Below are 15,111 nucleotides of genomic sequence, written 5' to 3' on the forward strand. Positions count from 1 at the left end.
GGGAACTGCTTAGTTTATCTGCCTCCACTCACAAAATACTACACACTCTATGTCTGTGAATTTTTTACTACCCTGCCTTCTTTCAAATTGGACCCTAGACAGCTTACAAAAATACATATATAATGTATCAGAAAAGTACGTTTTTAAAAAGTGGAGTTTAGGGTCAGGGGATAAGATAGTAAAATTAACTCAAAGATGTTAGTACACAAAGATGTACTATAAGCATCTTTTCCCAACATCCTTCCCACTTTATAGAAGTAAAGCACACATTTGACTGTAAGGAGAGGAAAGGGGAAATGACCACATAACAGTTTTTCAAAAGCAGATCTTTTCTTCACACTAAGTCTGAGGGACATGTTTAGGTGAACCTTATAAAGATACCCATAGTACTGAATTGGACAATATGTGAATCATTCTAAAAAAGATCACTACCACCCTTGGTATAAATTTATATTATTAGTGTATATAATATAAATATATCTGAGACTTAAGGTTGGGCGTTTGTGCATCAGTAGATCATATTGGAAGAAACCCACTCTTACAAGTTAAAGTACGCTTACAATTTTATGAATTTTAGTTTATTTTAAATATGCCTGGGTACAGAAGGTCAACATATATACATATCTACGTATGTGTGTGTGTGATTTTTTTTTTAAAATGAGTGAATGCCTTAGATTGGCTTTGTTTTAAGGCCAGGCATCTCTACAGCTTGTATGGGTTGGAGTTCTACAGGATAATATCAATTTCAGAGAAATAGTCTAAACACAAAGTCTAATTTTAGTATTGAAAGGGGAAATTTGTTGTTTGTTAGTTTCTAAAAGCAAAAAATAGCACATCAAAGTAACAGAAGAGGAACTGTAAAACTTCACAGGGATGGTGTAAGGATGAATATTAAAAAGTTATAAAAAACTTTTATCTTCATGGCATTGTTCTTTATTGTTAACATTGGAACGTGTTACTACTCTCTAAATAATTCAAAATTGTGTATTTCCAACTCCAGAGAGTGATACCTAAGAGGATAGGTAAAAAGTAAATGGGTAAAATAATTTATGTGGCTACTCTACACACCTTAAGTGTGGGCTTCTCATAGTGGCTTCCTTCCAAAAAAGTATAGTAACTTTATAGTAGAGAATTTTATAGTAGAGAAACCTGATAAACACTACTTCAGCCAGGTTATCAAGGTAACATTAACAGTGTAAGGCATGTTGATAGAATGTTCACTTGATGTGAGGAGAATGGCATTTTATCTCTGTAGCCTTCCACACCCAAAACCCACAACCCCCGACTACTAGTGAGGAAAACACCAGGCAAATTCCAAGAGAGACATTCTTCAAAGTGCCCCACCAGTTAAGGTCAAAGGTCAGATCGATGTCATCAAAACTGTTACTGTCAAAGTCATCAAATTTAAAAAATGTCTGAGAAGCTGTTTCAGCCAAGAGGAACCTAAGGGCACATGATAACTAAATGTAATATGGGAAACAGGATGGGATCCTAGAGCAGAAAAAGGACATTAGCTAAAAAATAAGGAAATCTGGCCCTCGCGGGTTTGGCTCAGTTGTTAGACCGTCAGCCTGAGGACTGAAGGGTCCCGGGTTCGATTCTGATGAAGGGCACATGCCCAGGTTTCAGGCTCGATCCCCATTAGGGGGCGGGCAGGAGGCAGCCAGTCAATGATTCTCTCTCTCATCATTGATGTTTTTCTATCTCTCTCTCCCTCTCCCTTCCTCTCTGAAACCAATAAAAATATACCATTCATTTGGTGAAGACTCTTCTGATAGCATTCAAATTTATCATACAGGATTTACAAGGATCAATTACTTATAACTGAGAAGCTAATAAAACACTGGATTTATAACGTACTTTGACTAAAACAGGAATAAACTTTGGTAAACTTCTAGGGAATCAAAGATCATTTGCCTTCATTTTCATCACCTTAAGAAGGAACAGTTGAGGCTAAACTGAATCTAGACATGGTAACTGACAGGGGTGGATCTGACTCAGTTAATCACATTTCATGGCTTATGCTATGTAAGTAAAATTAACAGTGACTAAAAATGAAATCACTGACAAAGGCTGCTCCTGGACCATCTGAGACAGTCCAAGTACTGACTCGGCTGGAAGGAAATAAAACTGAAAAAAGAAAGAAAGAAAAAACACACACACCACCTCTTGATCTCACCCCAAATAATCATTCTGCACCCTGTCTGAACCTTGGGCTCTCTACCCACCAGCCTACTCAAAACCACGACCGAGGGTGTCCCGCTGCTAAGAAATAGACAACAACAGAGGCTTTCGGGCCACCGAGTTAATAGCCAGGAAGGAAGCATGAAAGACGCCGGCCTGGTCTCTCCTGGCGTTCTCTGATCTTGCCTTATCCATCCCCACAGGAAAAGCAGATTTGGGGCTCAACAGAGCCCATTTCTAAGAGCAAGGTGACTACACAGATTTGCATGCAAGGTCTCCCCTGTCATCTGGTGAAGCTGAAAACGAAGAAGCTTAAACGTTCCTCTGGAGTGGGAAGGCATGGAAACACCTTCTTCGTTTCGTGGGTAGGAAAATGCAGTTGGGGACAGATTGGGTATAAGAGTGTGAAAAAAGGTCGTGACACAGTTTCAGACACTGTTCACGAGAAAAAGGACCTAGGAAATGCTCTCTGTTCCCTGTGAGGAGGAAGTTCTCACAAGCTTCTCCCTTCCCTGGGGCCTAATATCATCGCATGCCCACCGCCATATTTAGGACCTGCAGTGTTCTCCTTGTGAACTCTTCAGCCCCTAGCCTAAGGAAGGGGCCGAAACTCCACGCCTTGGGTTCTTTTCCCGTCCTCTTTTCTTCCGGCAAGGGCTGCTCGGAGAAGCAGGACGCCAGCGCGCGGGAAAATGGCGCCAGACAGGAGGCTCGAAGCTTCCACACTAAGCAGGCCGCGTGCGCACGCGCTTTGGGAGGGGGGTGGGGCGGGGGGGGGCAGGGCAGGGCGCTGGCCTCCAGTGCGCGTGCCCAGAGCCCTCTCGCCCCGCCCCCGGGCGTGACCCCGGCGGTTTGCTCCGCCCAGTGGAGGGGGAGATGAGGAGGCATTGGGCGGGGCCGAGATAGGAAGGAGCAGGCCCCTCGACGCTCCCGCGGGACCCTAGGCCCTGTGAGGCGATGCGAGCGTGGGTCTTGGTCTCCACGGTGCTCTGGTACCTCACCAGAGGTGGGATCCTCCCGCCCGGCCTCCAGGACTCTCCCCTCTTGCCTATCTCCTTCGCTTCGCCCCGCCCTGCCCCACTCTGAGCCCCTGGCTCCTCTTGGACCTAAAATGTCAGTGCTTTCTTTCCTCCACAGTTGGATGGCAGCGTTTTTCCGAATTCACTGAGAAAGGCTTCGTTTATGGCAAGCTAGTGCACACAGGTAATCAAGACCTCGTCACCTGCACAGTCTGTCGGAAGAGCCGGGGTGCCATGGACCTGCTAAGTTCTTCCCGTGGAGGGAAAGGCAGCCAATGCTTATTGACCGTCTGCTGTGTGCTTCGTTGCACTTCCGGAAGGTTGCCTGGTGTCATCCTTACAGCTACCCTGCTCCGCCTTAGCTAGGCCACCTTGCCGAAAGCCCCACATCTCGTAAGGATAAGGAGCTAGGATTCGATCCAGATCTCTCTCTCTGGTGCCACCTCACTTACAGGTGTCTCTGCTCCTTTGCAACGTACCAGGCCGACTCAGAGGAGTCATTTCCAGGACTGGAAGTTTCTCTCTTTGCAACACTCTTATCTCTCCCCCTGCTTATCTAGAACTACACATCTTTTACGGTTCAGCTCAAATGCCCTTTATCGCTGTGATGAAACTTTCCCACATCCCCCAAGGAAAACTAGTCAAATGGCTAACTTGAGATAACTTTGGGCCGGTTCATGGCATGTCTCATGTTTGGAATCTCTCGATGTTTGGAGTTCTGCCCCTCCCTGACACCACCACATTGTAGGACGGAGTCTTCTTTGTATGTTCAGAACCCGGCATTCAATAGGCTTTAAAATGAATAACTTGGGCCACATTGATTCCAAGCAGATTATTGCTGCTCCCACCAAATCTGAAACAGAATAGGTTAATTGCAGAAAATCGACCTAGTATGCCCCATATAGGCTTAATTATTGTTCCCATTTATAGTTAAATATCAAATTTCCTTTAGGGGTGACAATGATCATCTAAAATAGTTTCGCCACCAAACCCAAGTCCTTTTCTGATCTTTAAACTGATTCCACTAACCCTTCAAATAATGATGACTGCAGTGAATTCTGAACTTGTACATTGTATTGTGTACATTTTTATAAGCAAAACTATAATATCACAGAAAAAGAAAAGTATTGACTAGTTTTAAAAACTATGAGAAAGAGCCCTAGCGGCTTGGCTCAGTGGATAGAAGGTCTGTGCAGACTGAAGCGTCCTTGGTTCGATTCCGGTAAAGGGCACCTACCTCAGTTGGAAGCTCCTCCCCTGCCTGGGCCCTGGTTAGAGATGTGCAGGAGGCAACCAATCCATGTGTTTCTTCACATCGATATGATATTTCTTTCTCTCTCTCCCAGTCTATCTAAAAATCAATGGGAAAATATCCTCGGGTGAGAATAAAAATAAATAAAACGATGAAAAACAAAAAGGGCTTTAGCATTCTAAATGTTATCATGAATGATACGCTGATTTTAAAAATAGTGAAATCTGAAAAGAACTAATCAGAGTATCTTTGGGACAAAATGGTAGGTATTGCATTTATTAAGTTAATTTTGCTATATAATGTAGTTATATATTATTTTATCTTATCACAGTGAAGATATATGTAGAATTACACCAAAATAGCCCATTCCTTGTCTGTATGGATATAGAACTTGCTAAAAAAGAAACAGTGGACCCCACGTACTTATGGATTGGGCCTGATGAAAAGCCATTAACAGGTAAATTATTTGATTTTAATACCTTCTTTTTTAATGATGTGAACATCTATTCTAATAAAAGGGTAATATGCTAATTATACTGGACAATTTCAGGACGTCCTCCCGGACAAAGCCACAGTGGCGGGGGCCAAGGCAGAGTGGTTAGGGGTGATCAGGCCGGCAGGGAGGGCAGTTGGGGGGGATCAGGTTGGCAGGGGAAGGCAGTTAGGGGGCGATCAGGTTGGCAGAGGAGCAGTTAGGGGCATCAGGCCGGCAGGCAGAGGTGGTTAGGGCAATCAGGCAGCCAGGCAGGTAAGCGTTTAGGAGCCAGTGGTCCCGGATTGCGAGAGGGATGTCTGACTGCCGGTCCACAGGGATCGGGCCTAAAGCAGCAGTTGGACATCCCCTGAGGTGTCCCCGATTGGAGAGGGTGCAGGCCGGGCTGAGGGACACCCCCCTGGGCATGAATTTCATGCATGGGGCCTCTAGTTTTTTTAGAAAAGCACTGTCACTTATTGGAATAAACAAATGGATATTTGATTTTTTAAAATATATTTTTATTGGTTTCAGAGAGGAAGGGAGAGGGAGAGAGAGATAGAAACATCAATGATGAGAGAGAATCATTGATTGGCTGCCTCCTGCATGCCCCACACTAGGGATCGAGCCCTCAACCTGGGCATGTGCCCTGACCAGGAATCAAACCTTGACCTCCTGGTTGATAGGTCAACGCTCAACCACTGAGCTACGACAGCTGGGCTGAATTGTAATTGCAGTTCCACTTGCTCCATACTTAGACAAATCATATATCTGGGTCTGTGCCTTATTTTCTCCTTACGTAAAAACTGAAGCAGTAATTTTTGAACCCCACTTCCCAGAGTTGTTTTAGCTAAAAAAATTTATAAAACCTAAAATGTATCCTTATAGCACCTGTAAAAGGAGATGAGGTATCTAATATGTAATTTTCAGGATATTAGAAGAGTGCCGTGGATTATAAATATTAATTTCTGTCTTATGTGAAGAAATTGTATAGCATTATAGGGCAGTGTAATTTTATTTACTGAATGATTGGTATAAACCAATTGAAGTTAGATACATCAAGAAATGAATTAAAGAAAACCAAAACCTATTTCAAAGCTGTATTTATCTCCTGTGGTTCTCCAAAGAGTAATATGACAGAATTAAGATTTTGTCAAATTCTTAAAGTTAAAATAGTCCATTAAATTTTACATTTTTGTATTTATTTGTAACCCTAAGCTTACTAAATAATGTTTGAATTGTTATATATTAAATAACCAAGTAATTTACTATTTCTGTTTAGGAAATTATCGAATAAATATAACTAAAACAGGAAAGCTGATGGTGAAAGATTTTCTGGAGTCTTTATCTGGACTTTATTCATGTACTCTTTCTTATAAGATTATCAAAGTACAAACCCAAAAAGAAAAGATGGTAAAGAATAGATATGACTTTATGATGTTTGGTAAGAATATAGGCACATTTTAACTTAATATGCTTAGCTTGATTAGAATTAAGTGTAAGGTTTCTTTAGTGAAAATGAGTCTGTCATATCTAGGGTATCCCCCAAAAATGTACATGCACTTTAACAGCTGATAGCTCAATTTTGAAAATGAAATGTATTTTAATAAATACTGCCTTTATAATTATTCTAAGTGTGTGTATACATTTTTTGGGATACCCTATCTAATCATTATGTTTTACAGAGCATTCTGGGTGTATTTGACCAGGCAAACTCTTAAATTAATGTCAAGATAGTGTATCCTAAATGATCCCCTTTCAGCTTCCCACTTCCCATTGTTTAGGTATGCAATCTACTTTGTCATAATTTTGACGGGTATCTTAAAAACTGATGTTTAATCCTATAAAAGCAAATTAATGATCCCTTTCATTGGCTATTGTGACAACAATGACACTCTGCCAATGAAGACCCTCCCCAAATCTTATTTTCTCCTTAACACATATATATAGCCAGCCCACCAAAGCCACTACTTTACGTGTACTGAGTAGATAATATATCAGATGAAAATAATATTCTTTTCATTCAAGTTATTAGTTTTGTATAGTTTTATGAGAGCAAACTGATAAAACATTTTATTGGCTAAGTGTCTATGCTGATTTTCAAGATTGATGAATTTACTATTACATGTTACTTGAAAATTGTTACAGATAATTAATGTTAGACACAATTGTTTTTATTCTCATCTTTCTTTAAGCCTATCGGGAACCTGATTATTCATATCAGATGGCCGTACGTTTTACCACAAAATCTTGTGTAGGAAGAAATAATGAACTGCTTTTTACATTGCTGAAGAAAATCTTGAATAATTTAATTTCTGATTTGTCTTGCCGTATCAAACAACCATCATATAAATGCCATTTTGTCAAACTTCCAAAACATGGCCTCATACCTGAATTATTTATAGCCTTTCAAGGTAAAAAATTTTTAAACTTTTCTTTAATTTTATGAGTTTAATCTTGAACCATGACAGATTACAAAACTAATTACCATATTAATGTGAGCTTTCAAATAGTAGGCCTTAAATGTTTATTAAGCACTAAAATATATTGTTAGCCTTAGCCTGGTTAAAAAATAAACACATTACAGTATTTACCTTCAATTGTGATATATGGTTGCTTATTTTTATAAATATGGCTTTTAACTGTGCAGCTAATATTTACCATAGCTTTTTACAGAATTTTAAATTGGATTTTGGAGAACTTAATAAAAGGGAGGAACCAAAACATTTTTATTTTTATCTTATTTCTATTTATTTTAAAGCCTTGTAGTTACTTCCATTAGCCCCCAGATGGAGTAAAATCATAATGTATAAATTATTCAGTTTTTGCAACTTTATTACTGGGATCAGATAGATTCAACACATGCACCCATTCATACTACTGAGTTCAGTATTTAGAGCTTTATTGGAATGTTTGGAACTTTTTAGAATCCTTGTGAAGATACATTTTTCCTTTCCAGTTCATGCTTTTGTACCACAGTGGGAAAGTGCATGCAATGAAGCTGTTGACTGTGAAAATATCACTAATCATAATATCCTCCAGGTGAGAATTTCATTGTAAGGGGAAAGTATTTGAATAGTCAATAAAGCTATTTAAAATTTTTCTAACTAATTCAAAAATCTATTTCTCCATGTTGTGAATATTTATCAATAATAAATACATTCTACAGAAGTAGATTTAAATTATTCTTTTATTTTAAAAACTAAGTATTATTGACTTTTGATTTGGGTTATTTATACTGAGATTGTGAGTCTTGGCTATTTCAAGATGCTTTGTTTTGGAATAGTACATATGGAATATTATATACCTCCCTAGGTTAATATATGTTTTTCTGTCACAGAAAATGGGTCCCTGGTTTTTGTTTCCCAAATGTTAACTAAGCAGCAGCTTGAAGAACAACCTCACAATCAGGTCATCCTAGGTTAAACCAGTGGTTCTTTCAAAACTGTATCTATGATCTCTATATATAAAAGCCTAAGTGACCTTTAGGACCGAATGACCGGCCGACTGGATGACTGGCCGGTAGCTATGACACACACTGACCACCAGGGAGCAGATGCTCAATGCAGGAGCTGTCCCCTGGTGGTCAGTGTGCTCTCACAGCCAACCTCCTGTGGCTGGCCAACGTCTCATGGTCCCTTCCCCCCAGGCTGAGGGACCTCACCCATGCACGAATTCGTGCACTGGTTCATGTCTCCTCAGCCATCCTCAGAGGCTAAGGGCATAGTCTAAAAAAATCTCTTCACTCTCCTGATCTAGTTCCTGAGCCCGTAACGTTTATATTATGCATGGGTTATGGGAAGCACTGAATTTATATTAGTCCTTATTAAACTCTATGCTTAAGCCAAAACCGGTTTGGCTCAATGGATAGAGCGTCGGCCTGCGGACTGAAAGGTCCCGGGTTCGATTCCGGTCAAGGGCATGTACCTTGGTTGCGGGCACATCCCCGGTGGGGGGTGTGCAAGAGGCAGCTGATCGATGTTTCTCTCTCATCGATGTTTCTAACTCTCTATCCTTCTCCCTTCTTCTCTGTAAAAAATCAATAAAATATATTTTAAAAAATAAAAATAAAAAATAAACTCTATGCTTAAAAAAAATAAAATAAAATTTATTCATTAGTTTGTAATGCTGATTAAAGAAAACGTTTAGTTTCCATTTTACTTGGTTCTTTGGAATTAGAAATAATATTATCTAAAAATGGAATAGACATGCTGCAAATAATTCAAAACAAGTGTTTATTAATCTCAAGTTAATTTTTCTTAACCAGTGTACATACGAATTAATAATAGTTGATAAGGTCAAGGCTAATTTTAGTATTAACATAACTTTTCAGGAATTCATCTTTTTGTAAAACATGGATGGCGTGAGTGTGCTGATAGTACGTTTCATTGCCTCTGATGCAGGAGGAGAAATTGCTTCACAGTTTAGTCATTTTACTTCTCACTGCTATTTTAAAATCTAGGCAAAAGATCGAATAGCAGAATTTTTCCGAAGCCAAGCATTTCTTTTCTACCATGACTATAATAAAACTCTACCAGCTATGCATTTTATGGACCACAGTTTTCAAATGGCACGTATGGATAGCTGTCGTTCAGGCTTTGGAAAAAATGAAGGTCTACACAGTAATTGTGCTACCTGTTGCGGTAATTATAAAATATAAATATCTACAGATGATGTATTATAGAATTGTATACCTGAAACCTATATAATTTTATTAACCAACTCCAATAAATGCAATAAAAATTAAAATATACATATATATATTTAGAGTACTTAGAATAAATTAATAATTCACTTAGGATAATTGAATTGAATATAGCAATCAATTCTTCTTAATATACTCTTTTATATTATAAAACATCTCTACAGTGTTCTGACTTAAGCTACTATACTGTGAAGGAAAACAGAATGGTCCTACCTAGAAAACAGAATTGGAAATAGGAACTAGAGAATTAGGAATAGGAACTCATAAATAGGGCACTGCAGAAGATACTATAAAATGCTGATACTAATGGGAAAGATGGGATTCTAACTTTCTCCTGCCTTAATATCATTAAATTACAATGTTTGAAATTCACATATTCAATATTCTCTATAACTTAACTTGACAGAACATTACTCAATATATCATAGATATTGAAATGATGTGTTATTAAAGGCAGGTTTATACTATTGGTATAAAATATCTCTAATTGAAATTATAATAATCTACTCCATGTGTTTTCCTCTGCAGTGGTTTGTAGTCCTGGGACTTTTAGTCCAGATGCTGATGTTACTTGTCACACCTGCATTTCCATCCTTGCCTACGGAGCTAAATTTTGCCCATAAACTTCAAACAAAAATTGCAATATGAAGACTAGAGGTAAAGCATTGCTACTTGCTTGTGGAAGTGGGGGACATAAGATTTGTTCACATCCCAGAGCATCATAGTTCCATTAAGAAAGATCAATGAGACCAAAACATTGGAAAGCATACACTTTAGAAACTAAAAAAGAAAAAAAAAGATAGTTGACATGGCATTTCTAAGAAGGCGTTTAATCTAAAATCTCCATTGTACAAAGGAATGTGTATTTAGTGGATGATTTTTAATGAAATATGTTTAGTTGTTTACAAACTGAATCTGTTGCTCTGTGCCTAAGACTATATTACGGTCAAGAAGAGTAGCAAAGTATAATACAATAAAAACTTTGTACTTTCCATATATTAATTTGCTTGAAATTACTTATACGATATAAAAGCATATATATATATGACTTTTGTATTTAGGAGCAAAAAGTTCTTTCTTTTTGTCCCTTTGCTTTTAACTTATTTTTTACGTAATTAATAGACCTTATTTTTTAGTACATTTTTATATTATAGAATAACTGAGAAGATATTAAAGAGTTCATATACTCGCTCTAGTCCACACTCTCACCCCTCCTGTTTCCCCTATTATTAACATCTTGCATTAGTATAATACATTTGTCACAATTAATGAACCAATCCTAATACATTATTAGCTGTATGTACATGGTTTACATACAGGTCATTCTTTGTGTAATACAGTTCTATGTGTTTTGACAAATTCGTAATGACATGCATCCACCATTACAGTTTCATACAAAATAGTTTCACCACCCTAAAAGTCCCCTGTGCATCATCTGTTCATCTCTCCCCCTCACCCTAGAATCCTTGACAACCACTGATCTTTTTACTGTCCCTATAATTTTGCCTTTTCGAAAATATCTATACTTGGAATCATAAAGCATGTAAATTTTTCAGACTGGCTTCTTTTACTTACCAATATATATTTAAGGCTCCTCCATGTCTTTCTGTGACTTGATAATTTTTTATTGCTGAATAATATTTCATTGTATGGATGTATGAAGGACATCTTGGTTGCTCCCTGTTTGGGGTAATTATGAATAAAGTAGCTGTAAACATTTGCGTGAAGGTTTTTTATGTTTTTGTTGTTGTCAGTCCTCACCTGAGGACATTTTTTCCATTGATTTTTTTCTTTAGAGAGAGAGAAAGGGAAGTTAGGGGGGAGGGAGGGAGAGAGGGAGAGAGAGAGAGAAACATTGATGTAAGAGAAGCACATCAATTGGTTGCCTCTCGCATGTGCCACGCACCCAGACCGGGGCCTGGGATCAACCTGCAACCCAGATACATGACCTTGACCAGGAATAGAACCCAAGACCCTTAGGTGTACAGGCTGATGCTCTACCGTTGAGCCACACTGGCCAGGGTTGTGTGTAGGTTTTTTGTGGACGTAAGTTTTCAACTTAATCATGTAAATACCTAAGAACATGATAGATGGATTTATGGTAAAATTATGTGTAGTTTTGTTAGAAACTTGCAAACTGTCTCCCAAATTGGTTTACCATTTTGCATTCCCATCAGCAATGAATGTGTCCTTGTTGCTCCTCATCCTCACCAGCTTTGGTATTTTCAGTTTTAGGATTTTAGCCATTTTAATAAGTATATAGTGGTATTTCATTGTTCTTTTAATTTTAAATCCCCTAATAACATCCAATACTAAGCATCTTTTCATGTGCTTATTTGACATCTGTATATCTTCTTTGGTGAGTTGTTCAGATTTTTTTTTAACATACTTTTATTGATTTCAGAGAAGAAGGGAGACAGAGATAGAAACATTAACGATGACAGAGAATCATTGATCGGCTGCCTCCTGCCCACCCCCCCCCCTTTCTGGAGATTGAGCCCACAACCCAGGCAAGTACCCTGATTGGGAATCGAACCAGCAACCTTTCAGTTCATGGGTCAACACTCAACCACTGAGCCACACCTGCCAGGCGATATATACTTTTAAGAATTTTTGTCAGTAGGATGTTGTAATAGTAAAAAACTGGAAACAACTTGAGTGTTCTCCTACAATAGAATGGATAAACAAACTGTGATGCCCAGCCAGTGTGGCACAGTGGTTGAGCATCAACCCATGAACCAAGAGGTTGCCGGTTCAGTTCCGGGTCAGGGAACATGCCCGGGTTGTGGGCTCGATCCTCAGTTGGTGGAGTGCAGGAGGCAGCCGATTGATGTTTCTCTCTTATGGATATTTCTCTCTCTCCTTCTCCCTCTAGCTCTAAAATCAATAAAAACATAGTTTTTAAAAAGTACAACACATGTGATGCACATGCACACAAGTTACTCTAGAGTTTATACTAGCAGTCAAATATCTGGGTCATAGGGTAGTAAATCTTCCATTTGTAATGCCAAATTGGTATTCAAGTGATTGTACTAATTTACCCTCTCAGCGGTAGTATATGCAAGTTTCAGGCACTTAACAACACTTGATATTGTTACTTTTTTTTTTCACAGTGTACAATTTTTATATTTAGAATTAGCCAGCTGGACTGTTTAGATAATTCCAATTTTGTTGGCAACATCCTAAATATCATAGTCAGTTGAACATATGCCTTCTTCTGTCCATCAGGCCTGATCAATGTCATAGAGCTTATTCACTGACGGTTTGATTTGGTGCTTGTTGGCCTTGACACCCACAAGGAACACAAATGTATGGTTGTCTTCTATCTTCTTCATGGCTGACTCGGTAGTCAGGGGGAATTTGATGATGGCATAGTGGTCAAGCTTGTTTCTTCTGGGGGTGCTCTTCCAAGGATATTTAGGTGGCCTTCGGGGCCACAGTGTCTTAGGTCCGTTAGAAGGTGGGTGACATCAGATCTTTCTTTTCGTGGACACCTTTCAGCACTGCTTTCTTTGCCTTCAAAGCCTTTACTTCAGCTTTGGCTTTGGGAGGGCCAGAGCCTTCCTTCTTCGCTCTTGGCACAATCTTCATGAAAAGTGATAGTCACTTTTAACCTTTTGCCAATTTGATAAGCATTGGCATCTCATAGTGGTTTTAATTTTATTTCCCTTATTTCTAATGAGGTTAATCATCATTTCATGTTTTTTAGCCATTAGGATTTTCTTTTAAAAAAGAAATTCTGTAGAAGACTTTTGTCTATTTTTCTATTGGGTCATTTTTTTTTTTTATTGATTCGTACAAATTCCCTATATTGGCTACTGTTGCTTTGTAAGTTACATGTTTTAAATATTTTCTCCCACTCTGCGGTTTATCTTTTCACTTCTTTATTTCTTTTTTAAAATATATTTTTATTGATTCAGAGAGGAAGGGAGAGGGAGAAAAAATGGAAACATCAATGATGAGAGAATCATTGATTGGCTGCCTCCTGCACGCCCCCTACTGGGAATCAAGCCCACAACCCTGGCATGTGCCCTTGACCGGAATCAAACCCAAGACCTTTCAGCCTCAGGCTGACGCTCTATCCACTGAGCCAAACTGGCTAGGGCACTTCTTTATATCTTTGATTGAACAAAAGTCTTTACTAATAATGTTAATATAGTTATAATTTTGCCTTTCACATTTAGGTCTGAAATATACCTGGAATTTTATATATACTGGGTGGTAGGAATCAAATTTCATTTTTTATCCACGTGGTTACCCAATTGTCCTGGACCATTTATTGAAAAGTCTAGCCTTGATGTATGTTCCTCTCACTCTCAATTTCTTCTTCTTAAAGCACTCCCTTTAACATTTCCTGCAATGCTAGTAAAAATAAATAAATAAAGTCTAGCCTTTCCCCACTAATCTGTAATGATACTTCTCCCATATATCAAGTGTCTGTTTATGCATGAGAATCTATGTCTGAGCTGTTTGTTGTTTCTGCTTATTCTTACTCATAGTGTCATTTCCTTGTATGCTTTGTTATCTTTTACTGGGAACCACTCTTGTTCTTTAAATGTTTTTTGTGGAAATTAAAATAACTTTCTCCAGAAAAGATTTGTGTTTCGTTCTGACAGGTATCTGGGTACACAACCAATCCTGTTCCTTCATAAACTAAGTCTGCAATTTGAGATACTCTGAAACACCCAGATGATGAAAATGCAGGCTAAGTTCTGTGAAAAGACTAGCCTACGGCCACAATATTTCAGAACTTTTGTCCTTTTTATAAACCTCTTCTTCACTCAATCCCAAAAGTCTTCCCCACAGTTTCCTGCGGGTGAGGCAAGGGCTGTGGGTTTACTGATGATTCACCCTTACCTTAATGAGATTCCAGTTTAATATGGAGAATGTCTCCTTTTATTGGACTCCCCATCTTGGATGGGTCCTTGGCCTTGACTTCTGGACCACAAGGCTGGCCAAAGTGAAGTCCCAGCTTACTCAGATTTGCAGATCTCCATCGCCTTTACCAGGGGTAAAATTGTATTAGTGTTCTGATACTTATCTCCTAGGTCTCCTTTTCACTTACTGTATATTATGGCTTGAGCTTCTTTATTTTGTCAGTAAGTAGATGCTTTTTATGAGTTTTGCCCTGGCCAGGTAGCTCAGTTGGTTAGAGCATTGTCCCCATAAGCCAAGGTTGTGGGTTCAATCCCAGGTCAGAGCACATACAAGAAGCAACCAAGGAATGCATAAATAAGTGGAACAACAAATGGATATTTCTCTCTCTCTCTTCTCTTCCTTCTCTCTCTAAAATCAATAAATTTAAAAAACCAATGTTCTTTCACTTGCTCAGCATTATGTCTGTGAGAGTCATCCATGTTGTTATGTATAGTAGTAATTTGTTCTCTTTTATTATGTAAATATAGCACAATATATGTATCCATCCTAATGTTAATGGACATTTGAAGAGTTTTCAGTGTGGCTCTTATATTAATGTTTT

At 38.6% G+C, this 15,111-nt stretch overlaps 1 protein-coding gene across 2 annotated transcripts; it reads left to right on the forward strand.

Annotated features, from left to right (window-relative positions):
- The first annotated feature begins 3,076 nt into the window (after positions 1 to 3,076).
- On the forward strand, positions 3,077 to 10,624 carry ZPBP2 (zona pellucida binding protein 2). 2 transcript variants are annotated; one of them, XM_008153823.3, is made up of 8 exons: positions 3,077 to 3,190; positions 3,322 to 3,387; positions 4,787 to 4,912; positions 6,210 to 6,371; positions 7,123 to 7,341; positions 7,887 to 7,969; positions 9,390 to 9,570; positions 10,161 to 10,624. In XM_008153823.3, exons 1-8 carry the CDS (start codon positions 3,142 to 3,144, stop codon positions 10,253 to 10,255), a joined length of 981 nt encoding a protein of 326 aa, XP_008152045.1. In that variant the 5' UTR covers positions 3,077 to 3,141; the 3' UTR covers positions 10,256 to 10,624. The 2 variants fall into 2 exon arrangements, with proteins under 2 accessions (XP_008152045.1, XP_054565473.1); XM_054709498.1 differs by lacking the exon at positions 6,210 to 6,371.
- Positions 10,625 to 15,111: the final 4,487 nt, after the last annotated feature.

Source organism: Eptesicus fuscus, chromosome 20 (assembly GCF_027574615.1).
Source record: "Eptesicus fuscus isolate TK198812 chromosome 20, DD_ASM_mEF_20220401, whole genome shotgun sequence".
Taxonomy (NCBI): Eukaryota; Metazoa; Chordata; class Mammalia; order Chiroptera; family Vespertilionidae; genus Eptesicus; species Eptesicus fuscus.

What these genes read in the sequence shown, in the direction of transcription:
- ZPBP2 (XM_008153823.3), top strand. Translation starts at nt 3,142, where the DNA reads ATGCGAGCGTGGGTCTTGGTCTCCACGGTGCTCTGGTACCTCACCAGA. An exon ending in ATATGACTTTATGATGTTTG is followed by an intron (nt 6,372 to 7,122) that starts GTAAGAATATAG and finishes TCTTTCTTTAAG; the next exon opens with CCTATCGGGAACCTGATTAT. An exon ending in ATTATTTATAGCCTTTCAAG is followed by an intron (nt 7,342 to 7,886) that starts GTAAAAAATTTT and finishes TTTCCTTTCCAG; the next exon opens with TTCATGCTTTTGTACCACAG.